The sequence below is a fragment of the Vanellus vanellus genome (genome assembly GCF_965231255.1).
Source record: "Vanellus vanellus genome assembly, chromosome: 2".
Classification (NCBI taxonomy): Eukaryota; Metazoa; Chordata; class Aves; order Charadriiformes; family Charadriidae; genus Vanellus; species Vanellus vanellus.
In genome coordinates, this window is record NC_138906.1 from 169,925,653 (window position 1) to 169,949,440 (window position 23,788).

The window sequence follows — 23,788 nt, forward strand, 5'->3', positions numbered from 1 at the left end:
GCACCATGGGGGCAGGGGGAATAGCTCCGGGACTGGAGTGACTTGTAGGAGTGGGATTTTAGAGTTGGGAAAGCCCTGGGAAGGCTGGGGAGATGCTGGGACTCACCAGGGGCCATGGGACACGGCTGGTCACGCGAGGACAAGGTGACAGCTTTCAACGTGCAGAGGGAAAAAAACGACCTACTACAAGAAGGGGGATCCCCAAAGACTCAGCTTTTCCTCAGGGAAAAGGGCACGCTCCTCTTCCAGTTCTCGCCCAGGAGAAAGGAGGAGGGAGAAAAGCAGTGAAAAAGCCGTGATATCCTACTGCTCCTCAACGTCAGGGCCGTTATCTCTTTTGGGGGAAAAGTGGGAATTCCTGGCTGCGTCCCCCTCGATCACATTCTTCAACGGTTTAACTTCGAGCAGCACAAGACTCTGCCTTTACCTCAGAAATCCCAGAGGAAAAACCAGCCAGAGGGGGGGGATGTCTTTGAAACCACCACCGCCGCCCACCGGGGTCATTAATCCCAGCTGAAGTGCATTAAATATGATTAAACCTCCCCTCAACAAAATCCCTTTTGATGAGGCCTTTGTGGTTGGGGAGGAGGGGAGGGAAACCTGCACCCCTTTCCCCTCAAACCGCCGGGTGTAGGCGCCCGGGCTCGCACCAGCACCCCCACGGGTGACGGTACCGCTGTCCCCCCCCCGCTGCTGTGGCAGGTGCCGGTGTCGGTAACCCCACGGGCGGACTCCATTTCCCGAAGAACCGAGCGGTGGCGCCCGGGTAATGGCGGCGGGGCCGGCAGGAAGCGAGGCCGAAAGTAGCCGAGCGGAGCCGAGTGATTCCGATCGTTTCCGAGCGGAGCCCCGCCGGGCCCAACCGAGCCGAGCCCCCCGGAGCCGAACAGAGGCCTTCCGAGCAGAGCCGAGCCCCCCTGAGCCGAGTCTCTCCGAGCCTTTCCGAGAGATTCCGAGCCCTTCCGAGCGATTCCGAGGGAAGCCGAGCGCCGCCGAGCGGAGCCGAATCGAGCCGAGCCCCGCTGCGGGGTGAGACGGGACCCCAATACCGCCCCCCCCCCCCCCATCAGGGAGTGTTTGTGGGGGCGCTCCCCCCCTCCCCCCCCCCCGCCGCCGCCGCGGGGATGTCTCGGGGTGTGTGTGGGAGTGGGAGGGGATCCCCAAATGGGGGAATAGTACAGGGGGAGGGGGAGGGGGCGCGGTGGGAAGCTCTAGGGTGGAATGGCGGGGGGGGGGGGGGGGGGGCGGGGAGCGGGAGGAGATTTGGGGTGCAGGCGTGGGATTTGGGGTGCAGGGGTGGTGTGGGGTGCAGACCTGGAGTTTGGGGTGCAGATGTGGGATTTGGGGTGCATGGGAGGCGTGGGGTGCAGACCTGGGACTCGGGGTGCAGCGGGAGGGCTGGGGTGAAGACCTGGGATTTGGGGTGCAGACTTGCATGCAGACGTGGAATTTGGGGTGCAGGAGATCTGGAGTGCAGGAGTAAATTTGGGGTGCAGACCTGGGATTTGGGGTGCAGGAGATCTGGGGTGCAGGAGGAAACTTGGGGTGCAGACCTGAGTGCAGACCTGGAATATGGGGTGCAAGAGATCTGGGGGGCAGGGGGAAATTTGGGGTGCAGACCTGGGATTTGGGGTGCAGGGGGAAATTTGGGGTGCAGACCCCGGGACCCGGGGTTTGAGGTGCAGGAGGAGGTGTGGAGTGCAGGCCTGGGACTTGGGGTGCAGCGGAAGAGCTGGGGTGTGGGTATAGATTTGGGCTGCAGACCCAGGGTTTGGGATGCAGGGGAGATTTGGGGTGCAGACCTGGGACTCAGGGTGTAGGGGAGGCATGGGGTGCAGATCTGGGTGCGGACATGGGGTTTGGCGTGCAGGGCCACATTTGGGGTGCACCTGTGTGCAGATGTGGAATTTGCAGTGCAGGAGATCTGGGATGCAGGGGGAAATTTGGGGTGCAGACCTGGGATTTGGGGTGCAGGGGAGGTGTGGGGTGCAGACCTGGGTGCAGACGTTGGACTCAGGGTGCAGGAGGAGATGTGGGGTGCAGAGCTGGGATTTGGAGCGCAGACCTGGGTGCTGACGTGAAACCTGGGGTGCTGGAAGAGATCTGGGGTGCAAAGCTGGGGTGCAGGAGGAGATTTGGGGTGCAGACCTGGGGTTTGGGGTGCGGGGTAGACTTGGGGTGCAGACGTGGAATTTGGGGTGCAAGAGATCTGGGGTGCAGGGGGAAGTTTGGGGTGCAGACATGGGATTTGGGGTACACATCTGGGTGCAAACACTGGACTTGGGGTGCAGGAGGAGACCTGGGGTGCAGACCTAGGTGTAGATGTGGGATTTGGGGTGCAGGGGGAGATTTGGGGTGCAGAACTGGGACTTAGGGTGCAGGGGAGGCATGGGGTGCAGATCTGGATGCAGATGTGGGATGTCGGGTGCAGACATTGGTGCAAATGTGGGACTCGGGGTGCAGGACGAGATGTGGGGTACAGAGCTGAGTGCAGGGGGAGATTTGGGGTGCAGACCTGGGACTTGGGGTGCAGGGGAGGTGTGGGGTGCAGAGCTGAGGTGCAGAAGGGAGATTTCGGGTGCAGACCTGGGACTTGGGGTGCGGGAGGAGATGTGGGGTGCAGAGCTGAGGTGCAGGAGGGAGATTTGGGGTGCAGACCTGGGACTCAGGGTGTAGGGGAGGCATGGGGTGCAGATCTGGGTGCGGACATGGGGTTTGGCGTGCAGGGCCACATTTGGGGTGCACCTGTGTGCAGATGTGGAATTTGCAGTGCAGGAGATCTGGGATGCAGGGGGAAATTTGGGGTGCAGACCTGGGATTTGGGGTGCAGGGGAGGTGTGGGGTGCAGACCTGGGTGCAGACGTTGGACTCAGGGTGCAGGAGGAGATGTGGGGTGCAGAGCTGAGGTGCAGAAGGGAGATTTGGGGTGCAGACCTGGGACTTGGGGTGCAGGGGAGGTGTGGGGTGCAGAGCTGAGGTGCAGAAGGGAGATTTGGGGTGCAGACCTGGGACTTGGGGTGCAGGGGAGGTGTGGGGTGCAGAGCTGAGGTGCAGGAGGGAGATTTGGGGTGCAGACCTGGGACTTGGGGTGCAGGGGAGGTGTGGGGTGCAGAGCTGAGGTGCAGGAGGGAGATTTGGGGTGCAGACCTGGGACTTGGGGTGCGGGAGGAGATGTGGGGTGCAGAGCTGAGGTGCAGAAGGGAGATTTGGGGTGCAGACCTGGGACTTGGGGTGCAGGGGAGGTGTGGGGTGCAGAGCTGAGGTGCAGGAGGGAGATTTGGGGTGCAGACCTGGGACTTGGGGTGCAGGGGAGGTGTGGGGTGCAGAGCTGAGGTGCAGGAGGGAGATTTGGGGTGCAGACCTGGGACTTGGGGTGCAGGGGAGGTGTGGGGTGCAGAGCTGAGGTGCAGAAGGGAGATTTGGGGTGCAGACCTGGGACTTGGGGTGCAGGGGAGGTGTGGGGTGCAGAGCTGAGGTGCAGGAGGGAGATTTGGGGTGCAGACCTGGGACTTGGGGTGCAGGGGAGGTGTGGGGTGCAGAGCTGAGGTGCAGAAGGGAGATTTGGGGTGCAGACCTGGGACTTGGGGTGCGGGAGGAGATGTGGGGAGCAGAGCTGAGGTGCAGGAGGGAGATTTGGGGTGCAGACCTGGGACTTGGGGTGCGGGAGGAGATGTGGGGTGCAGAGCTGAGGTGCAGGAGGGAGATTTGGGGTGCAGACCTGGTTGCAGACCTGGAGTTTGAGTGCAGACCTGGGGTGCAGGGGAAGATTTGGGGTGCAGACGTGGGACTTGGGGTGCAGGAGGAGATGGGTGCAGAACTGGGGTGCAGGGGGAGATCTGGGATGCAGACATGGGATTCGGGGTGCAGGGGAGGTGTGGGGTGCAGACATGAGACTTGATGCAGGAAGAGATCTGGGGTGCAGAGGGAGATTTGTGGTGCAGACCCGGGGTTTGGGGTGCAGGAGGACGTATGGAGTGTAGACCTGGGGTGCGGGGAGAGATTTGAGGTGCAGACCTGGGGACGGGAGGGCAGCACGGGGTGTGGGCTGAGCCCTCGTTTCCGTAGGCCGTGCGGCGCCATGTGGCAGGATCTGGCCCCAGCCCAGATGCCGCCAGCGCATGGGGAGCCTGAAGGCCACCGGCCGGTTTCATTAATTAGCAACTACAGCTGACGAGTTCCTGCCGCCCCGGCCCGGCCACGTCACCTCCAAATGCACCGCTTCTGCTTTCCTTTTTGATTTTGCTGGCAGAAGAGGGTAAAAGCCCCCCACAAAAAATGATGCCACAGGCCTGGTGTGTGGATGATGCTCGTGGGCACCAGGCTGGGGGGGGGGAAACTTGGTGGTCCATAGTGGGTTGCACCCCAATGTGACCCCCAGTTTAGCCCCCCCCCCCCCCCCCCCCCCAACTCCTTGCAGGGTTTTGGCCATGACGGAAGTGGCGGGTCCGGTGGCCAAGCGCATCCTGGTGACAGGTGGCACTGGTTTGGTGGGAAGAGCCATTGAGAAGGTGGTAGCCGATGGAGAGGGGCGGCCAGATGAGAAGTGGATCTTCGTGTCCTCCAGAGATGCTGACTTGACGTGAGTTGACTGCGTGGGTTTTTTTGGTTTGTTTTTTGCTTGGAACCCCTCCAGGTCTGCTCCCTCAATCATAGAATGGTTTGGGTGGGGAGGGACCTTTAAAGGCCATCTAGTCCAACCCCCCTGCCATGGGCAGAGACATCTTCAACTGGATCAGGTTGCTCCAAGCCCCATCCAACCTGGCCTTGAACACCTCCAGGGATGGGGTAGCCACAGCTTCTCTGGGCAACCTGTTCCAGGGGCTCACCACCCTCACAGTGAAAAATTTCTTCCTAATATCTAATCTAAATCTCCCCTCTTCCAGTTTAAAGCCGCTCCCCCTCATCCTATCACCACATGCTCTTGCAAAACGTTCTTCCCCAGCTCTCCTGGAGCCCCCCTTTAGGGACTGGAAGGCTGCTCTAAGGTCTCCCCAGAGCCTTCTCTTCTCCAGGCTGAACAACCCCAACTCTCTCAGCCTGTCCTCATAGGAGAGGTGCTCCAACCCTCTAATCATCTGTGTGACCCTTCTCTGGCCCCGCTCCAACAGGTCCACGTCTTTCCTATGTTGGAAGCTCCAGAGCTGGACGCAGTACTCCAGGTGGTGTCTCACCAGAGTGGAGTAGAGGGGCAGAATCACCTCCCTTGCCCTGCTGGCCACACTTCTGATGCAGCCCAGGATACGGTTGGCCTTCTGGGCTATGATCGCACATTGCCAGCTCACGTTGAGCTTCTCATCCATCAGCACCCCAGGTCCTTCTCCTCAGGGCTGCTCTCCAGCCATTCCCTGCCAAGTCTGTATCTGTGCTTGGGATTGCCCCGACCCAGATGTAGGACCTTGCACTTGGCCTTGTTGAACTGCATGAGGTTGGCGTGGGCCCACCTCTTCAGCCTGTCCAGGTCCATCTGGATGGAGTCCCTCCCAGCCAGCGTGTCTACCTCACCACACAGCTTGGGGTCATCGGCAAACTTGCTGAGGGTGCAATGCCGCTGAACCCCAAAATTTCCCATCCCAGGAATGCTGTGGCAACCAAAGCCCTGTTCGAGCAGCACAAGCCCACCCACGTCATCCACCTGGCGGCCATGGTTGGGGGCCTCTTCAAAAACATCCGCTACAACCTGGATTTTTGGGTGAGCGCCTGGGGAACGGGTGGTATCAGGGTCCCTGTGGATGCTGTAACCCTCTGTCCTCCCTAAGCTGTGATGTGGGGATGTGGCTTGCTCTGCTCCTGGGGCCAAACTAGAGCTCCTCTGGTTTCTGGAGTTATTATCCATACAGCACAAGGTTTTGGGGGGTCCCCACCCCACAAATCTGACACATCTCTCCATCCCCAGAGGAGAAACATCCATATCAATGACAACGTCCTGCACTCGGCATACGAGACAGGGGTGCAAAAGGTGGTCTCCTGCCTCTCCACCTGCATCTTCCCAGACAAGACTACGTACCCCATCGATGAGAGCATGGTGAGCACCTCCAGCCCCATACACAGTCTCGGGGGGGGAGGGAAGGGGGGGCGGGCGGAGGTCCATGCCCTGCTTAAGTCTGCTTTCTTGTCCCCAGATTCACAACGGGCCACCCCATAGCTCCAACTTTGGCTATTCCTACGCCAAGAGGATGATCGACATCCAGAATAGGTGCGAGGGGGACACAGGAGAGCCCTTATGGGCTCCCAGGAATTAAATGGAGCTGTGGAGATACCTGGGCTCAGCAGATGGAGATGCTGCTGGCTGGGGTCTTCTGGGGACAGCTCTGCGCTGGAGGGAGTAGGTGACTGTGGCTGGTTGACAATCCACCTGCTCTCACCCAGGGGCTACTTCGAGCAGCACGGCTGCCGCTTCACCGCTGTCATCCCCACCAATGTCTTCGGGCCGCACGACAACTTCAACATCGAGGATGGCCACGTCCTGCCAGGACTCATCCACAAGGTCTACCTGGCCAAACGTGAGCGCGGCAGGGCTTCTTGGGGCTTTTTTGGGGAGTGTTGGGTTGGGTATTTTTCCACCTGCCTGCTCCGTGAGCTGCGCTGCAGGATAGCTAGGGTGGGTGGAGGTGGTTCTGAAGCTCATGGACACTCTCTCCTTCCTCCTGCAGAGACTGGCTCTGCTCTGACCGTCTGGGGCACAGGCAAGCCCAGGAGACAGTTCATCTACTCCCTGGTACGCGTGGCCTTGGGGAGCACTTACCTCCCACAGCTCGGGGAGGGCAGGGTGTGGGGCTGGGGAGGCCAGTGCCTGGACCTCAGCAGGGTCTGAGCCCACCTGGGTTGTCCTAGGCAGCATTGGCCACCTTCAGGGTTGGGTCCCCTTGAGATGGGAGGGCTGGGGGACAGCAGCCACCCCACAAGAACTGTCTGCTCCTCCACAGGACCTAGCCCGGCTCTTCCTTTGGGTCCTGCGGGAATATGATGAGGTGGAACCCATCATTTTGTCAGGTAAGTCCCTGCTGACACCCCCCCCCCCCCCCAACCCAACTCCCCCACCAGCCCCTTTTCAAGGGGATGGGGGAACCACCATGATCATGCCCTTCTCCACAGTGGGAGAAGAAGATGAAGTCTCCATCAGGGAGGCAGCAGAGGCGATCGCAGAGGCCATGGACTTCACAGGAGAGCTTGTTGTATCCTTCACCCCAGGCTGCCCCCCCCACCTTGCTCAAAGGGCTGCTGCAGCATGGGGGGACACACCCCCACTTTCCACCAGCAGCCGTAGGGCTCCGAGAGAGATGCCATGGTCCAGAGCATCCCTCCCACTGCCCCAGCCATGACAGGGGTGGGACAGAGCAAGACCTGTTTTTCCCCCTTCGGTTTCCCTTAATCTCTCCTGCCCCAGTTTGACACCACCAAAGCAGATGGGCAATTCAAGAAGACAGCCAGCAACGCCAAGCTACAGCGCTACCTGCCCGGCTTCCAGTTCACACCCTTCAGGCAAGGTGAGATGAAGGGCGCTCCATGAAACACAGAGGTCCTACCCACTGCTGTTAGCCTTGGTGACATCAGGATGGTCCAGACTTTGAGGACCTAAAGGGGGTTTATAGGAATCATAGAATCGCTGAGGTTGGAAGGGACCTTTAAGATCATCAAGTCCATTAAACTACCCTGACAAAACCACTTCTAAACCATGTCCCCAAGTACCACATCTACCCTTTTTTTTTCTCTTTTAAACACTTCCAGGGATGACAAATCCACCCCCTCCCTGGGCAGCCTCTTCCAAGGTTTAATAACCCTTTCAGTGAAAAAATGTTTCCTAATATCCAATCTAAACCTCTCCTGACGTAACTTGAACCCATTTCCTCTCTTCCTATCCCTTGTCACCAGGGAGAAGAGGTCAGCCCCCCACCTCTCTACAACCTCCTTTCAGGTAGTTGTAGAGGGTGATAAGATCTCCCTTCAGCCTCCTCTTCTCCAGGCTGAACAACCCCAGTTCCCTCAGTCGTTCCCCATAAGATTTGTCCTTACCAGCTTTGTAGCCCTTCTCTGGACACGCTCCAACACCTCAGTGTCCTTCTTGTAGTGAGGGGCCCAAAACTGAACGCAGCATTTGAGGTGGGGCCTCAGCAGTGCCGAGTACAGGGGGATGATCACTCCCCTAGTCCTGCTCACCACGCTATTCCTGATACTGGCCAGGAGGCTGTTGGCCTTCTTGACCACCTGGGCACACTGCTGGCTCATATTCAGCTGGCTGTCCACCAACACCCCCAGTCCTTTTCTGCCGGACAGTTTTCGAGCCACTCCTCCCTAGTCCTGTAGTGCTGCATGGGGTTGTTGTGACCCAAACAAGAAGGATGGGGACAGACTTTATAGCAGGGCCTGTACGGGCAAGACCTGGGGAATCAGTTTTAAACTGGAAGAGGGAAGATTTAGATGAGATACTGGGAAGAAATTCTTGACTGTGAGGGTGGCAAGACACTGGTCCAGGTTGCCCAGAGAGGTGGTGGATGCCCCATCCCTGGAAACATTCCAGGTCAGGTTGGACAGGGCTCTGAGCAACCTGGTCTAGTTGAAGATGTCCCTGCCCATGGTAGGGGGGTTGGACTCGATGGCCTTTAAAGGTCCCTTCCAACCCAAACTGTTGTATGATTCTTTGAACAAACTGCCTTCCCAATCCCAAAACCCGTCCCCCATCTTCTCCCTCCCCAGCCGTGAAGGAGACCTGTGCCTGGTTCAGCGCCAACTATGCCAACGCCAGGAAGTGATGGACCAATGCGACACTGGGACCGGCGTCATCCTCTTCATCTCAGGGTTGTCCTTTGCTGGGGCAGAGGACGGGGCTGGGGGAGTGACAGAGATATTTCCAAAGTAAAAGGGGGACGAGCCCAGTGAGCAGCCCCCACATTCCTGCCTGCTACTGGGAGCAGCAAGGGACGCCCAGGGCTGGGTGGGAAGGAAGGTTGGGGCACCCCAAAGGTTCTGGGACACTAAACTGCTTGGTAGCCACCAACTGGAGCTGCCACCACCACTGCCTTGGCCACATGCAAGCAGCTGTAATAGGCTACACTACTAATTACCTGTAATTAGGCTGCAATAAAAGGAAGGTGATCAGGGTTACTCTGGCACAGGAATGACAGCCGGACATTTGCTGTTGCTTTCGGCACATGGGGATGGTCCTGAAGCCCCCAGCAAGGTCCCAGCATCAAGATGGGGGGAGGGGGGGACCAGAATGGGGAAGGCTCCAGCTGTAAATACGGCATTTATTAAATTATACATAAATAGCATAAAACTGGTGGGATGAGGAGCATCTGCCCCACAGCACTGTCCCCTACCCACGTCAAATGGTACCCGTAGGGTCCTGAGCACCACTATGTGTTCTCCACCAAGATCTGGAAGAGCCAGAAGAAGGTTTAAAACCCCTCTGGGAGGAGGTAGAGGGTCAGATATGGGGGGATGAGTCCATGGCCAAGCCGCTGCAGGAGGTTCGACCAGTGGTGTGGACATGGCAGAAGTCCTGCCCAGGGATGGCTTTCTTCCGGCACCGCTGCCTGGCCCTGGTGAGCCCCTGACACCGCGGGGACAGTGAGGACCTATGGAGGAGAGACCCCATCAGCACCCCAAGAAGCCCTCGGCATAGCTGTCCCCCACACTGCCAGATCACTGGCTGCACCCTGAGGTGACACCAGCCCCAACGTGTTGCTGGAGAAGGGATGTTCTTTATGGTTGGTACTCACATGTTGCTGGCCAGAGACTGGCTTGGGCTGCAGGGTTTGGGCTCCCAGCACTTCCCAGCACCCACAGGCGGCTCCTGCATCACCTGGTTGGGGAAGAAGGGGTTTAGACAGGGTATACTCCATACCTGGTGACCCTTCTGGCCTGCAGGAGATGCCCTTTGTCCCTTGGGGACGCGTGGGTCATACAGGATGGGTGCCTTGGCCATCCACCCTTGGAAGACAGCCCCTCCACCCAAAAGTCTTCCCCCTTGGGTGTGATGCCCCCAACAAGATCTGCAGGACCAGCCCTGGCCACTCTCCCTACAGGGTGTCCAGCACCCAGAAGCACAATGACAATGAGAATGCCCCAGCCCTAGAGGCTCTGACCCTCAAGGGGACACAGCTGGACCTCCAGGAGCAGGATCTGGCCCAGCCTGGGGACATCCCACCCAGCACCTACCCCCAGCTCAGGCTTACCCCACGTGAGCTCAGCTTTGTCCTCCAGCTGCTGGGGACAGGTGACACATGTCCTGCTAAGCAAGGGGTGTCCCCTGCCATCACTGGGGGCTGCTCCAGGTACGAGGGCTCTGTGGGAACATGGCATGGGTGGTGACACACTGCCAACACTGCTGACCCCAGGTGGAGGATGGGGACACCCCGGGGTGGTGCCCATGCCCTAGCATAGCCTGGGGGCACTTTGGGATAACACCCACACCCCAACACAGGATGGGGACTTGCTGGAGGCTTCAGACCCCTGTCTTACAGCCACCATACCTCCCACCTCATGGTCACCTCTCGCCCGTCCCCCTGCTCGGCCAGCTCTCACCTTGCAGGCAACTCATCTCCATCCTGTCCAGCTCCTCCTGCAACAGCTCCATTCTGCACTCCCTATGTGAAAAGAAGGAAAACCAGAGCCTCATCGCCTTGGTGGCTTTCATATCACCATCATGATGGCAGCCCCCTCCCCACAACCTCCTCCAGGCAGGGAGCTGGGATGAGGTGCCCAAAAGCTGCAGGCAAGCCACCAAGATGTGTCCTACCACTCCCCCCTCCTGGAGACCACCAGCCCACCCACCCTGGGGACCTCTGCCAGATGGCAGCGGGACATCCAGGATGGGTCCTAGCAGCTCCCAAGGGTGCTATGCCCATGTGTCTCCTCCCCAACCATCTCCTACCTGTCTGGGGTGGAGGTGAGCTGGTGATGGGGCTCCTCCTGCGGAAACATCAGCCAGGCCCCCCCAGCACCACAGCGGGCGGCTACCACCAGCAGCTGCCCTGCAGGGGAGCAAGAGGGTAGAAGAGGGCAGAGCACCCCCAGCCCATCCCCTGTAGCACCCCAGGGTGGCATGTCCCCAACTAGGTCCCCCCCAACCCATCCCCACCTGCCACAGCAAGGACCAGGAGAGTGGAGAGTGCTGGGATGCCGAGGAGCTCGCCAAGGACACTGAAGGTGAGGAGGAGGATGGCACGGGGTGGTGTGGGCACCAGTAGCGCGACAAGCAGCGCAAAGTAGGAACCATGTAGGATGAAGGTGGAGATGGCACTTGGGCTCTGACCTGTGGGACAGGAAGCAACAGCTTGATGTTGGCACCCACCAGCACCCATCTGCCCTCCAGCACCCACCCCCAGCTCACCAGCTGGGTGGAGGACAGCATGGAGGTTCTCCAGATGGTTCCGTGCACCCTCCACAGTTGCCAGTATCAGCCCCAGGCTCCGGTTGACCTGCTGCAGCTTCTCCATGACCTCCTCCATCCTGCGCTGCTGGGCCAGGAGAAGGGCCAAGTCACTCTCTGCACGTGGAGGAGATGGATACGGTGGCAGGATGAGCCGGGGAAGCTGCACCCAGGGATGTTCTGACACAAAAAGAGCTAGGAGTGGGGTTTGCTGCATTCCCACCTAGTTGGAAATAGATGTCCCGAGCTCTTTCCTGCTCATGGTGGAGGTCAGACAGGACAACCCGGTGCCCTTCCCGGAGCCCCGCACCTCCACAGCTGCTCACGTTCCCTGTAGGGAGGCACAAGAGGCTGGGTCAGTCCCCAAGGTGGGACACAGGGATGTCACAGCATCCCAGCCAGGGGCTCTTACCCATCTGCTGGGTGATGTCCTCCACGAGCTGGGCCACCCGATGCTGCCCGCTGGCAATGAGGGTCTCATCCAGCACTGGCTGCTGCAGGCTGCGGTGGATGGGCATCTCCAGTCTTGACCGCCGACACCCAGTCGGCTGCTCCTGCAGCTCCTCCTGGGAAGAATATTGGGGTAGTGACCCCACAGCCCTATGGCTGTGCCTACCACCACATACCAGGTGGATGCTGGCTCTCCCCATGGGCACCCCTCAGCATCTCAAAAGGAGCCCCCAGTGATTAATCTCCATCCCACAGTGCTGGGGAAAGAGACTTCAGAAAAGCCTTCGGCAGCGAGCAAGGCTGGGGGTAGAAAAGGGATCAGGAAGGGAAACCCTCATTTGCGATGAGGGAAATGGGCTAAACAGGGCTGGGTTTGCCCCAAAATGAGGATGAGAGGCTGAGCAGAGGTGGTTGGATGCAGCTTGGGCTCTGCAGCTATAAGGTTTGGGATGCTGAGGGGGGAGGAGGGTGGGTGATAGGACATAGACCTGTTGGAGTGGGGCCAGAGGAGGCCACCGAGATGCTGGGAGGGCTGGAGCCCCTTGGCTGGGAGGACAAGCTGGGAGAGTTGGGGGGGTTCAGCCTGGAGAAGAGAATGCTCCGGGGAGACCTTAGAGCCCCTTCCAGTGCCTAAAGGGGCTCCAGGAAAGCTGGGGAGGGACTCTTGGTCAGGGAGGGGAGTGATGGGATGAGGGGGAAACAGTTTTACACTGAAAGAGGGGAGATTTAGATGAGATCTGAGGAATAAATTCTTGATTACAAGGATGGTAAGACCCCAGCCCAGGTTGCCCCGAGAAGCTGTGGCTGCCCCATCCCCGGAGGTGTTCAAAGCCAGGTTGGACGGGGCTCTGAGCAACCTGGGCTGGTGGAAAGTGTCCCTGCCCAGGGCAGGGGGTTGGACTAGATGGCCTTTAAGGTCCCTTCCAACCCAATCCATTCTATGATTCTATGAATTACATTGGATTACTGTAAGATTTGGGGTGCTCTGCCCAGGCACCTTACCAGCTCTGGGGTGCAAGGATACATCCTGTGACCCTCAGCGTTGGCCTGGCAGTTGAACAGGTCCACCCCCAGCTTGGCTGCCACCACCACCTCCTCCTCCTCCTTCCTCAGGTCAGCATGGGATGAGTGGACCTGCACCATGACGTGGCAGCAGCACTGGTGTTGGTTGCAGCTCAGCACCCATGGGTGCTGCCAGCACAGCTGGGGTGGGGGCACAGGGGGTGGGAAATTAAGGAGAAGGGTGTGAGCCCACCCCAGCACCCCAAAAACATCCTACATGGACACAGTACACCCCATACCTGGCAAAGTGGCTGCCCAGGGTGGGAGCTCACCAGGACCCCCATTTCCCAGCCTGGGGAGGGACACAAAACCCACCGCCACACCTGACGGCAACAGGAGTCCGGGGGTGATAGGTCCCAGTGCATGGCTTCAGCCTGGAAGTGATTGTCACCCGTGGCCATCTCAAAGGGGATGCACAGGGGGGTCTCCAGTTCCTCCGGGGGGGTGCTGAGGCCCAGCCACCCAAAAAACCTGGCAGCAATGCAAAGGAGCAGCAGAATCCAGCAACTCCAGGACACCATGATGGTGCAGTGAGGGGGGCGTCCTGCGACAGAAAGGAGGTGGGGAGACCCCTGAGACCTGGAGCAGCCCCCCCCAAGGCCAGGGAGAGGTTTGGGGGAGGTGGGCGACACACAACCTCCACCACCCCCCCACCCCGCCCCGCCAAAATACACTCGGGGTACCAGGTGCCTTGGTCACAGCCCCGGGGCGGCGGGGATGGCTGGGGACCGTGTGACCCCCTCCCCCCACTGGGGGGAAAGGACTGGGGACCGTGTCCCGTTTTCACCCACGGGAAGGGGGAGTTACCGTACGCGGGAACCGCCGCAGCTCCACGTGGCACTCACGCACCTGCGCAGACACTCACCCCTCCAGCGAGCCCCGCCCCCTTATAGCCAGGCACCGCCAATGGGCGTTGGGGGGCAGGTAGAGGGCGGGCCAATGGGGCGCGGAAGGGGGCGTGGCGCGCAAGGGGGCGTGGCGCGGAAGGGGGCGTGTCCGCGCGGCGGCCGGCGGGATGGAGGCGGCGGAGCTGCGAGTGGGGTTCGTGGGCGCCGGGCGGATGGCGGGCGGCCTGGCCCGGGGGCTGCTGCGGGCAGGTACGGGCGGGGAGGGGGCGGCCCGGGGGGGTCCCTGCTCCCTGCCCCATAGAGCGGTGTGGGGACATGGGGACAGCCCTGTTCTGACCCCTTCTGGGGTCCCTTCCCCATAGAGCAGAGCAGAGATATGGGGACAGACCTGTCCTGACCCCTCCCCAGGATCCCTGCCCTCCATGGGGTCCCTGTCCCACAGATCATTGTGGGGACATGGGGACACCCCCATCCTGCCCCCTTTCCTGGGCTCCCTGCCCTCCATGGCGTCTCTGTCCCATAGAGCGGTACAAGGACATGGGGACAGCCCTGTCCTGTCCCCATTCCTGGGGTCCCTGTCCCATAGAGTGGCATGGGGACACGGTGACAGCCCTGTCCTGTCCCCCTCCCCGGTGTCTCTACTCCATAAATCAGTGTGGGGACATGGGGACAGCCCCATCCTGCCCCCTTCCCCAGGGTCCCTACCCTCCATGAAATCCCTGTCCCATAGATCAGTGTGGGGACATGGGGACAGCCCTGCCCTGCCCCTCTTCACGGGCTCCCTGTCCCATAGAGTGGCATGGGGACATGGGGCCACCTCTGTCCCATCCCCTTCCCTGGGGTCCCTCCTCCCTGGGTGTCCCTGGTTGTCCCTGTCCCACAACACAGTGTGGGGACAGCCCTGCCCATACACCAGGAGATGGTCCCTGCTTTTGGGGTCACCTCCCTCGTCACTGCACCATGGCACAACTGGGTGCCCACAGCCATCCCCATGGGGTGCCCATGACAGTTGGACTGGCAGGATCCACCACTGATCCCCTTTGGTCCATGTCCCCCAGACTGGGGTTGGAGGAGAGGAGCACATCCTAGCTGAGATGGGGGTGCCCAGGCTGCGCTGGTGTGTCCCCACTGCCCTGGGGTCACCCCGGCTGCTCACCCCCATCCCTGTGTTCCCCAAGGGAAAGTGCCAGCCAGCAGCATCATGGCCAGCGCTCCCTCGGACAAAAACCTGGACGCCTGGCGGGTGAGTGGGGGACATGGGTTGACAAGCCACCTTGCTTGGTGGCCTTGGAGGTGGGAGGCATGGTGGCTTTCCAGCCAGAGCGGGTCCCCAAGCCGTGTCCCCTGCATGCAAAATGTGCCCTGCCCATGGGGGTGCTGGGGATGGGGTGGGGTGTGACAGTGACACCTCTCTCTGCCTATGGGTAGGAGTCCGGCTGCCGGACCACGCACTGCAACCTGGAGGTGCTGCAGGAGAGCACCCTGGTCTTCCTGGCCACCAAACCCCACATCTTGCCAGGGGTCCTGCAGGAGATCCGTCCTGCCGTGGGACCCCACCACATCGTCGTCTCGCTGGCGGCCGGCGTCACCCTCCAGACACTGCAGCGGGTGAGCCTCCATCTCGTCCTCCTCCATCTCCTCCTCCTCCATCTCCTCCTCCATCTCCTCCTCCATCTCCTCCTCCATCTCCTCCTCCATCTCCTCCTCCATCTCCTCCATCATCTCCTCCATCATCTCCTCCTCCTTCTCCTCCCATGTGCACCTGGGCCCACAGAGAAGGACATGCTTTTGTGGCTCTGTCCCCGCATAGATTGCATCCCCAGGTCCTTCCCCATGGACCACGCTTCTCCGCCAGCCGCAATAGGTCATACCCATGGGTATCTCAGGACACCCTTGGGTGCTGCCTGGAGCTGGCACCCCTCTCCCATCCCCGTCTCTCTCCAGCTTCTCCCCGCTGGGACCAAGGTACTGCGGCTCATGCCCAACCTGCCATGCGTGGTGCAGGCAGGGGCGATGGTCTTTGCCCGGGGCAGCGGTGCCGGTGACGGGGAAGCCGCCCTGCTGAAGAGCCTCCTGTCCTCCTGTGGGCTCTGCGAGGAGGTCCCTGAATCCTACATCAACATCCACACCGGCCTCAGCGGTAGTGGGGTGGCCTACGTAAGCACCCGCGCTCGGTGGGCACTGGCTTACCAGTGGGACACGGGATGCCGGCAGAAATCCCACCCATGCCGGGTTGGGGTTTGGGGTCTCCTTTTTGGCCATGCTCACCCCCAATGCTCTTCTCCCCACCAGGTCTACCTGTTTGCTGAAGCTTTGGCTGAGGGAGCGGTGAAGATGGGCATGCCCGGTGGCTTAGCCAGCAGGATCGCAGCTCAGACGCTGCTGGTGAGTTGGTGCCATTGCTCGGGGACACCCGGCATCGCTCCTCTTCCCCCTGTCCCACAGCTGCCATCTGGCTCGGGCACCCCGTCACTACCCTGGGTAGCACCCAGCAGGGTGGCAGAGTGAGGGAGGACATACTGAATGGCCTCCTGCCTCCGTTTCCCCTCTTGAAACTGAAGATCAGGTCACCAGGAGACAGCAAAGGGCATGGTGGTGGCACAGATGCTTCGGTGCCTTGTCCCCTGCCATGGGGTGTGGGCGATGGGAGGGTGCTGCCACCCAAGCCCCGGCAAGAAGAGGGGAGGTTTGGGAGGTCCCCTTCTCCCTGACTCACCCTGGGTTCCTGTAGGGTGCAGCGAAGATGATGCTGGAGACAGGAGAGCACCCAGCGAAGCTGCGGGGAGATGTCTGCACGCCCGGGGGCACCACCATCCACGCGCTGCACCAGCTGGAGAAGGGCGCCTTGCGGGCCACCGTCATGAATGCCGTGGAGGCGGCCACCAACCGGGCATGCGACGTGGCCGAGGACTAGCGGCCTGGCTGGGGATGAGCCCCTCCGTCCCATCCCCTGTGGGGCAGGAGGGATGGTGGGGACCAGACTGAATCCCTTCAGGGACCCCAAAAGCCCTGGGAGACCCTGGCCAGGGGTGGGAGATGGTGTGGACCCATGTCCATGCCACGTGCTACCTCTGCAGAGCTGGGACCAAATAAATGCGGGCAGCGCAAAGGCAGGCTTGGCTCTTTCTCGTCCCTTCAGACCTGGGGGGGTTACTGCACCCAGCACGGGGTCACCTCCACGGGATGGTGACAGCCATGGGGTCCTGGGCCAGCAGGGATGGAGCTGATGCCACGCTGGCTCTACGCCCACCAGTGCTGTGCTGGGATGTATGGCACCGGGGACAGGGAGGGGATGGGGTTTTGGGGACGGGCTGATCCCAAATCAAGCCTGCTGGGGCTGAGCAGAGCAGGAGGAGGTGAGGACCATCGCAGGTACCGTGAGGATGCCAAGGGACTTTGAGAAGTGGGGAGCTGGCAGGGTGATGCTCTGGGGGCGAGCAGAGAGAAAGGCTTTGATTTCCCAACTCCGCGCCGAGCAGGGGCACTCGGTGCTTGGGTTACTCGTGGGCACTAATGTCTTCTCCTCTGCTCGGCTCTGGAGATGTGAAGACCAACACAGAGCTGCTGTCCGCATCCCAGAACAATGGGTGAGAAGTCAATCAGCCAAAAAACCTCCACCTCCCAACCCGGCCAGGCACCAGCATCGCACCATGGTCCTGCAGACGAGTCTTGCTCCGGCAGCAAGGCAGCAGGATGGAAGCGCAGATCCGCTCTCAGCCCTGGGGTGCTGCACATCAAGGGAGGAGAAACTCAAAGCCTGCCTATCTGGAAAGGATCTGAGCCTTTCACATGCCCTAATTAAGCTTCGTTTGCCTCCCGGCACCTGCACGGATGCAATTAGTGATGATTTGCGAACCACTTTGAAGATTAAAGGCTTTTTCCGGGCAAAACATTGCTGGTGAAACAGCTGGATGCTGAGCCTCCGGCTCCTACGGCTTTGACCCCGTCCCCAGGGATGCCGTCACCCCAGATGCCGGTGGCACCAAGCCAAGAGAGATGTCTCAGCCATATGGCACTGCCAGGTCATGCCAAGGCATGACCTCCCTGGGCACCTTTTGGAGCCACCTAATTAATCATAGAATCATAGAATCCTAGAATGGTTTAGGTTGGAAAGGACCTTGGAGATCATCGAGTTCCAACCCTCCTGCCAAAGGCAGGGACACCTCCCACTAGACCAGGTTGCCCAAGGCCATGTCCAGCCTGGCCTTGAACACCTCCAGGGATGGGGCCTCAACAACCTCTCTGGGCAACCTGTTCCAGTGCCTCACCACCCTCAAAGTGAAAAATTTCTTCCTAATGTTTAATCTAAACCTGTCCTCTTCCAGGTTAAAGCCATTCCCCCTCGTCCTATCGCTACATGCCCTAGAAAAAAGTCCTTCCCCAGTTCTCCTGTAGCCCCTTTTAGGTACTGGAAGGCCGCAATAAGGTCTCCCCAGAGCCTTCTCTTCTCCAGACTGAACAGCCCCAACTCTTTCAGCCTCTCCTCGTAGGAAAGGTGCTCCAGCCCTCGGATCATCCTCATGGCTCTCCTCTGGACACGCTCCAACAGGTCCTGACCCCATACTGACCCCAGCCCCTGCCCATTCCCCATCTCCACGTGTCCTCCTAAAGGCTTTTGAGCTTGGGGTTTTCAGGCTGTCTTTCAGAGAAGTGGCACGTTGAACCCCCAAAGCCACGATGCTGATGACCACCATCATTTTAACAAAAAATGTCTTGAAATCCATTAAGTTTATTAAAAAAGCCAACACTCACTGCAAGTAAATTATTGCTACTAAGTCACTGCTGGTATTCCTGCCTTCAAGAAAGGTGTCTCATCCTGCCTGGTGAGATCACGGAGCAGATGCTCCTGGAAGACACGTTGAAACATATGGAAGGAAGGGAGGTGATCAGAGGCAGCCAACATGGCTTCACCAAGGGCAAATCGTGCCTGACAAAGGTAGTGGCCTTCTATGATGGAGTGACTGTATTGGTGGACAAGGGAAGAGCTATGGATGTCATCTACCTCGACTTCTGTAAGGCCTTTGATATAGTCTGGGACGAGCTACAGATGTCATCTACCTCGACTTCCTTAAGATATGGATTTGAGGGATGGACAGGTAGATGGATCAGGTTTTGGTGTCCAAAGAGTTACAGCCAATGGTTCAATGTCCAAGTGGAAACCAGTAATGAATGGTGTCCCTCAAGGGTCCATACTGGGACCAATGCTATTAAATATCTTCTTCACTAACATAGGCATGAGATCAAGCGCACCCTCAGCGAGTTTGCAGATGACACCAAGCTGAATGATGCAGTTGATTTGCTTGAGGGAAGTGATGCCATCCAGAGGGACCTGGACAGACTGGAGGAGTTGGGTCCATGTGAACCTCATGAAGTTCAACAAAACCAAGTGCAAGGTCCTGCAACTGGGTTGGGGCAATCCCCAGTATCAATACAGACTGGGGGATGGGTGGATGGATGGAGAGCAGCCCTGCAGAGAAGGACTTGGAGGTACTGGTGGATGAGAAATGGGACATGACCTGGCAATGTGTGCTGGCAGCCCAGAAAGCCCCCGGCATCCCGGGCTGCATCCCCAGCAGCATGGCCAGCAGGGCGAGGGGGGGATTCTGCTGCGCTCTGCTCTGCTCTGGGGAGACCCCCCCGCAGTGCTGCCTCCAGTTCGGGGGCCTCAGCACAGGACAGACATGGACCTGCTGGAGCGGGGCCAGAGGAGGCCACCGAGATGCTGCAAGGGCTGGAGCCCCTCTACTGGGAGGACAGGCTGGGAGAGGTGGGGGGGTTCACCCTGGAGAAGAGAAAGCTCTGCAGAGACCTCAGAACCCCTTCCACTGCTTAAAGAGGCTCCAGGAGAGCTGGGGAGGGACTCTGGATCAGGGAGGGGAGTGACGGGACGAGGGGGAGCAGTTTTACCTGAAAGAGGGGAGATTTAGGTGAGAACTGATGAAGAAATTGTTGACTGTGAGGGTGGTGAGCCCCTGGCTCAGGTTGCCCCGAGAAGCTGTGGCTGCCCCATCCCTGGAGGTGTTCAAGGCCAGGTTCGACGGGGCTTGGAGCAACCTGGGCTGGTGGGAGGTGTCCCTGCCCATGGCAGGGGGGTTGGACCGGGTGATCTTCGAAGGTCCCTTTCAACCCAAACCATTTGAAGATTCGATGTTCTCACCTCCCCAGACCACACGGTGCCATGAGCGCACCCAGGCCAACCTACGTGAGAAGAGAAGACCTCCAGCCCCATACTTTCTGCTGCGCTTGGTAACATTTTTCTCCAACAACTGAAAACTCCTTTAATTCACAAACTACTGCTTGAAGTGAGCCACATCCCAAGCTCTAAATGTTTTTGTAGGGTTTCTTTGCTGCAAAAGATTATACAAATAAATAGAAATGTGGGTTTACATGATTACATCCCGTTGGTGGATAAAAGCTATGGGAGAAGCCTGAAACGGGTGAGACACCACGCACTGTGCTGGCTGTAAACCCGGCAGCAACTGAACAGCCGAAATTGAGGTTGGTTGGGTTTCTGGGGAAAAAAGAAGTGCATTTCTCCCCTAATCTGAAGTTTTTCCTGCCATTGGTTCTGCGGTGGAGCTTCATGATCTGAAAGGACAAACCTCTGCTCCAAATTTGACCTATTGTGTGGTGTTTTTTTTTTCTTGCTGCTCCCTAAATTCCCTGGCAGCCTTGTTTATTGGCAAGTTAACCCTACTAATAAAGTAAAAAAGTCAATTTGGGGAGCAGCCGCAGCAGCTCGGGCGCCTACCTGGCCCTGCCGTGTTAAATGGGCTGGGGAGAGGCAGGGAACACGATGGAGAAGACCACACCAAGAGGACACAACCGCACAGAGATCCCCCTTGTGCCACCCCCAACCCCACTGGGATGGCTCCGCGTGGCTGTTTACAGAAGACAACCCCAAAGTGGGAATAAAAATCCATTTAATTTCCATAAACTCTGAAGTTATGAGACAAAGACCCGACAAGTAAAAACACCCACGGCCGCCTGTTGACACGGGGCACGCCAGCACTGATGAGTTGTGTTTTTTTTCCCCTCCTTTCAATAATTTGTCTCAGCAGGTTAAAATTTAATCAAAAATCAGGTCAAGAGCTGCTAAATTCACATCTGATGCCTCCAGCATTTCAAGGCAGTGCCGGGAGCCCTCCCCGCTCCCGTCTCAACTTGCAACGCACAGCACGCCAGCAACCGTCTCCTCTGTACCACGAGATGCGTCCTCCAGCCCCAGCCACCCCGCAAACTCCGGAGGGGTGACACCTCAACCCTCATTCCCGGAGCCTTTGGCTTCGCAAGGATGCTCAGATGGTGGTACCTGTTTCAGCAGGTTTCCGTGGCCTGGGCGTTCCCGAGCATGGAGCTGTCATGGGAATGATGGAGGTGACCCTCTCCGGGGAGCCACAGCTTCTTGGATGCCACCTCATGTCCCTGTCTCAATCCAGTGCATGAAGAAACTTGTCTTAAACCAGTCCCAAACCTCCCCAGTTTAACAAAGACTCCGTTTTGGCAGCAGGAAGGGCGTCACCAGCCTCTTCCCAGAGGCAGAACGTTTGCTGGACAGTGCCTGTCCAGCCCCGCTCCGAGATGTGGGGAATTACTTAGCGTAACTTCCGCTGTCATCCCGGCTCCTTGTGGTGATGCCGAGCAGGTCCCTCCCTCGCCCCTTCTCCCCACAGGGTTGGGGGGACCGAGCAGTGTTGGGGGGCATCTATCCCCTTCTAGCGGTGCCGGTGACCAGGAGGCCACCCCTGCTCAGTCTCATGGGATTTAAAAAATAGCACCTCCTAAATATATTTAGGTGAGGAACAACCCTCAAATACTCAACGTACGGAGGGGTTGTTGCACAAAAAACCCCATTAGCCCTAAATTGTAACCCCCTCTTAGCCGTGGTAACCCACGGACCTCCTGAGCCCCGTGCCGGAGGGGCGAGGGAAGCTGGCACCTCCACCGCCAGCCCCCTGGGACAACCGGGGTGTCCCCAGCCCCATGTCCCCCCCACCCCAAGCGGGGCGGTTGGTAGCCGAGAGGTCGCAGTTCACCCTGCCCTAAGAATGGGGGCTGCCACCGCGGTGCAGTCGCTGGGCCATGCTGATCAGGGAGCGGAGCTGCACCAGCTTCAGCGGCCCCACTTGCCGAGGGTCCTGACCCTCCAGCCAGCGCAAGGCTGTCTCCAGACCTTTGATGGCTTCCCGAGCTGTGGGCAGCAAGCTGTCCCCTCCTTCCCCACCCCTTCTACCACCCCCATCTCCGGCAGCTGCCTCCTCCTCCTCATCCTCCTCTGCCGCACAGCACCCGGGGCCTTCCTCTTCAGCGTCCTCTTCCCCATCATCCTCCTCTGTACCAGGGGCTGCATCATCCAAATGCAACCAGTCGGCCACCTCCTCGGGAGCCAAGCGCTTGTAGGCCAAGGCAGCCAGGTGGGTCAAGTCGCTAAAGACTTTGCTGTCCCCACCACCCTCCTCCCCACGTGAGGGGTCTCCATGCTCTTCCTCCCCAGGCTGGGGCTCAAAGGCGGCGCGCAACCCCAGCAGCCAGCACTTCTCGATGGAGCCGGGGGGAATGAGGTCCCAGGAGAGACCGGCCAGGTACAACATGTCCTTGAGGAGGAAGGACTGCACAAAGTCCATGGGGCCACCGGAGCCGCCGGCCACGCAGGAGACAGCCAGGCGCAGCAATTCCCGCTTGTAGAGCTGCTTGAAGGCTGACACCACCCCCTGCTCCAGTGGGGCTGGGATTCGGCCGCCTCCTCCAGCTGAGCCGCTCCCGGCAGGGCCTTTGGAGAGGAAAAGGGCACGGATGGAGCCATCAGGCGTCTGCAGCGGTGGGGACTCCTCGGGGCCTGTCCCGGAGGGGGGTGGCGAGGAGCTGAGAAGCAACACAGCCTTCTGCTGCAAGCAGCTCCGGCGCAGGTAGCGTTTGACGCCCGGCACGAAGTCCTCAAAGAACCAAGCTCGGAGAAGTGCCGGCCCCAACCTGGCTTCGGGGCTGTAGCGGTAGCAAGCGGGAAATTTGTCCTGGTTGTGATGGCGGAGGCTGGGGGGATCGCGAAGTCCCCCCACCACCAGCGGCTTGAGCTTGTGGGAGCCAGTCAAGTTGGCGGCCAGCAGCACAGTGACCCGCTCGCGGGTAGCCGGTCGCCGCCGCGCTGTCGTTGTCGCTTGCCCCGGCAGCAGCTTCCAGTAGAGCCCGGTGACGTTGGCGTTGTAGATCTGCTCATCGCCGTAGCCGCCGGCATCGGCGGCTGGCATGGGCAAGGTCTCGGGGCAGGTGGCAGGAGCCCGTTCGGGCTCGGTGGGGAGGCCGCCCTCGCCGTAGATACGCTGGCTGGAGATGCCGTGCCGCTTCTGCCAGCGCCAGAACCAGCCGTGGCTGGCTTTGAAGGTACATTCGGGACCGTAGATCTGCCGGGCGAAGGCCTCGGCCTGGGCTTGGATAAGGGGCCCCGAGAGGGGGACGCCATGCTGGCGGAGGGCGAGGAACCAGGCGTAGACGGCGCGGTCGATCTCCTCCTCGTTGGCCAAGCGCATCTTCTTGCGTTGGGTGCCCACCTCGCCCCCCAGCTGCTCCAGGAACCACCGTAGTTTGGCCTCGTCCTTCAGCCAACCCCTCAGCGTCCCCCCCGGCACCCCGAAAGCCCGGCACACCGACGCCTGCCGCTCGCCCTTCTTCACCCTCTCGATGGCCTGTAGCTTGTCCTTGATGGAGTAGGCCCGGCGCAGCGCCATCTTCACCGACACCCCCCCGCCTGCCTTGCCACCGCCTCGGCGCCCTCCCGCCATACCGGCCGGACCCCCACCCGCCTCCGGCTCCCCACCGGGCATGGAGCAACCCCCGCAGCCATGGGCCGGAGCGATACCGGGAGGGGGGGGGAGGGGCGCGTTATAACCGGGGGGGGGGGTGGGGGGTGGGGGGGGGGAGTAAAAAGGCGGGGGGGGGGGGGGGGAGGCGCGGCGCCTTTGTCTCCGCTCCGGCCCCGAGCCGGCCGGTGAGGCGGGGCGGCGCGCAACGCGCATGCGCAGACCCCCCCGCCCCCCCCCCAAGTGATTAGTTTGCGCCGCTCCCC

General features: G+C 60.0%; 4 protein-coding genes across 4 annotated transcripts; 2 read left to right on the forward strand and 2 right to left on the reverse strand.

Annotated features, from left to right (window-relative positions):
- Positions 1–989: 989 nt before the first annotated feature.
- GFUS (GDP-L-fucose synthase) lies at positions 990–9,139 on the forward strand. The gene is made up of 11 exons (XM_082499606.1): positions 990–1,029; positions 4,418–4,579; positions 5,575–5,689; positions 5,894–6,022; positions 6,120–6,193; positions 6,367–6,500; positions 6,651–6,715; positions 6,924–6,990; positions 7,093–7,172; positions 7,385–7,484; positions 8,692–9,139. The coding sequence occupies exons 2-11, from the start codon at positions 4,428–4,430 to the stop codon at positions 8,745–8,747; spliced, it is 972 nt and encodes a 323-aa protein (XP_082355732.1). The 5' UTR covers positions 990–1,029; positions 4,418–4,427; the 3' UTR covers positions 8,748–9,139.
- A 282-nt stretch (positions 9,140–9,421) lies between these two features.
- Positions 9,422–13,401, reverse strand: LOC309686556 (protein brambleberry-like; the record flags this gene model as incomplete). Its single annotated transcript, XM_082499264.1, has 11 exons — positions 9,422–9,572; positions 9,717–9,799; positions 10,173–10,282; positions 10,522–10,583; positions 10,871–10,970; positions 11,078–11,251; positions 11,330–11,548; positions 11,592–11,699; positions 11,781–11,934; positions 12,821–13,009; positions 13,204–13,401. The coding sequence occupies 11 exons, from the start codon at positions 13,399–13,401 to the stop codon at positions 9,422–9,424; spliced, it is 1,548 nt and encodes a 515-aa protein (XP_082355390.1).
- A 493-nt stretch (positions 13,402–13,894) lies between these two features.
- On the forward strand, positions 13,895–16,822 carry PYCR3 (pyrroline-5-carboxylate reductase 3). Its single transcript, XM_082479377.1, has 6 exons — positions 13,895–13,977; positions 14,907–14,971; positions 15,157–15,336; positions 15,673–15,885; positions 16,021–16,113; positions 16,460–16,822. Exons 1-6 carry the CDS (start codon positions 13,896–13,898, stop codon positions 16,640–16,642), a joined length of 816 nt encoding a protein of 271 aa, XP_082335503.1. The 5' UTR covers position 13,895; the 3' UTR covers positions 16,643–16,822.
- A 4,948-nt stretch (positions 16,823–21,770) lies between these two features.
- TIGD5 (tigger transposable element derived 5) lies at positions 21,771–23,504 on the reverse strand (the record flags this gene model as incomplete). Its single annotated transcript, XM_082499265.1, has 1 exon — positions 21,771–23,504. One exon carries the CDS (start codon positions 23,502–23,504, stop codon positions 21,771–21,773), a length of 1,734 nt encoding a protein of 577 aa, XP_082355391.1.
- Between the last annotated feature and the right edge of the window lie 284 nt (positions 23,505–23,788).

Bases quoted from the DNA above. Each gene is read 5' to 3' on its own strand.
- GFUS (XM_082499606.1), top strand. From the start codon at position 4,428: ATGACGGAAGTGGCGGGTCCGGTGGCCAAGCGCATCCTGGTGACAGGT. The intron at 5,690-5,893 runs GTGAGCGCCTGG...CTCCATCCCCAG, and splicing joins GCTACAACCTGGATTTTTGG to AGGAGAAACATCCATATCAA. The intron at 6,991-7,092 runs GTAAGTCCCTGC...CCTTCTCCACAG, and splicing joins GGAACCCATCATTTTGTCAG to TGGGAGAAGAAGATGAAGTC.
- PYCR3 (XM_082479377.1), top strand. From the start codon at position 13,896: ATGGAGGCGGCGGAGCTGCGAGTGGGGTTCGTGGGCGCCGGGCGGATG. The intron at 15,337-15,672 runs GTGAGCCTCCAT...GTCTCTCTCCAG, and splicing joins CCCTCCAGACACTGCAGCGG to CTTCTCCCCGCTGGGACCAA. The intron at 16,114-16,459 runs GTGAGTTGGTGC...GGGTTCCTGTAG, and splicing joins TCGCAGCTCAGACGCTGCTG to GGTGCAGCGAAGATGATGCT.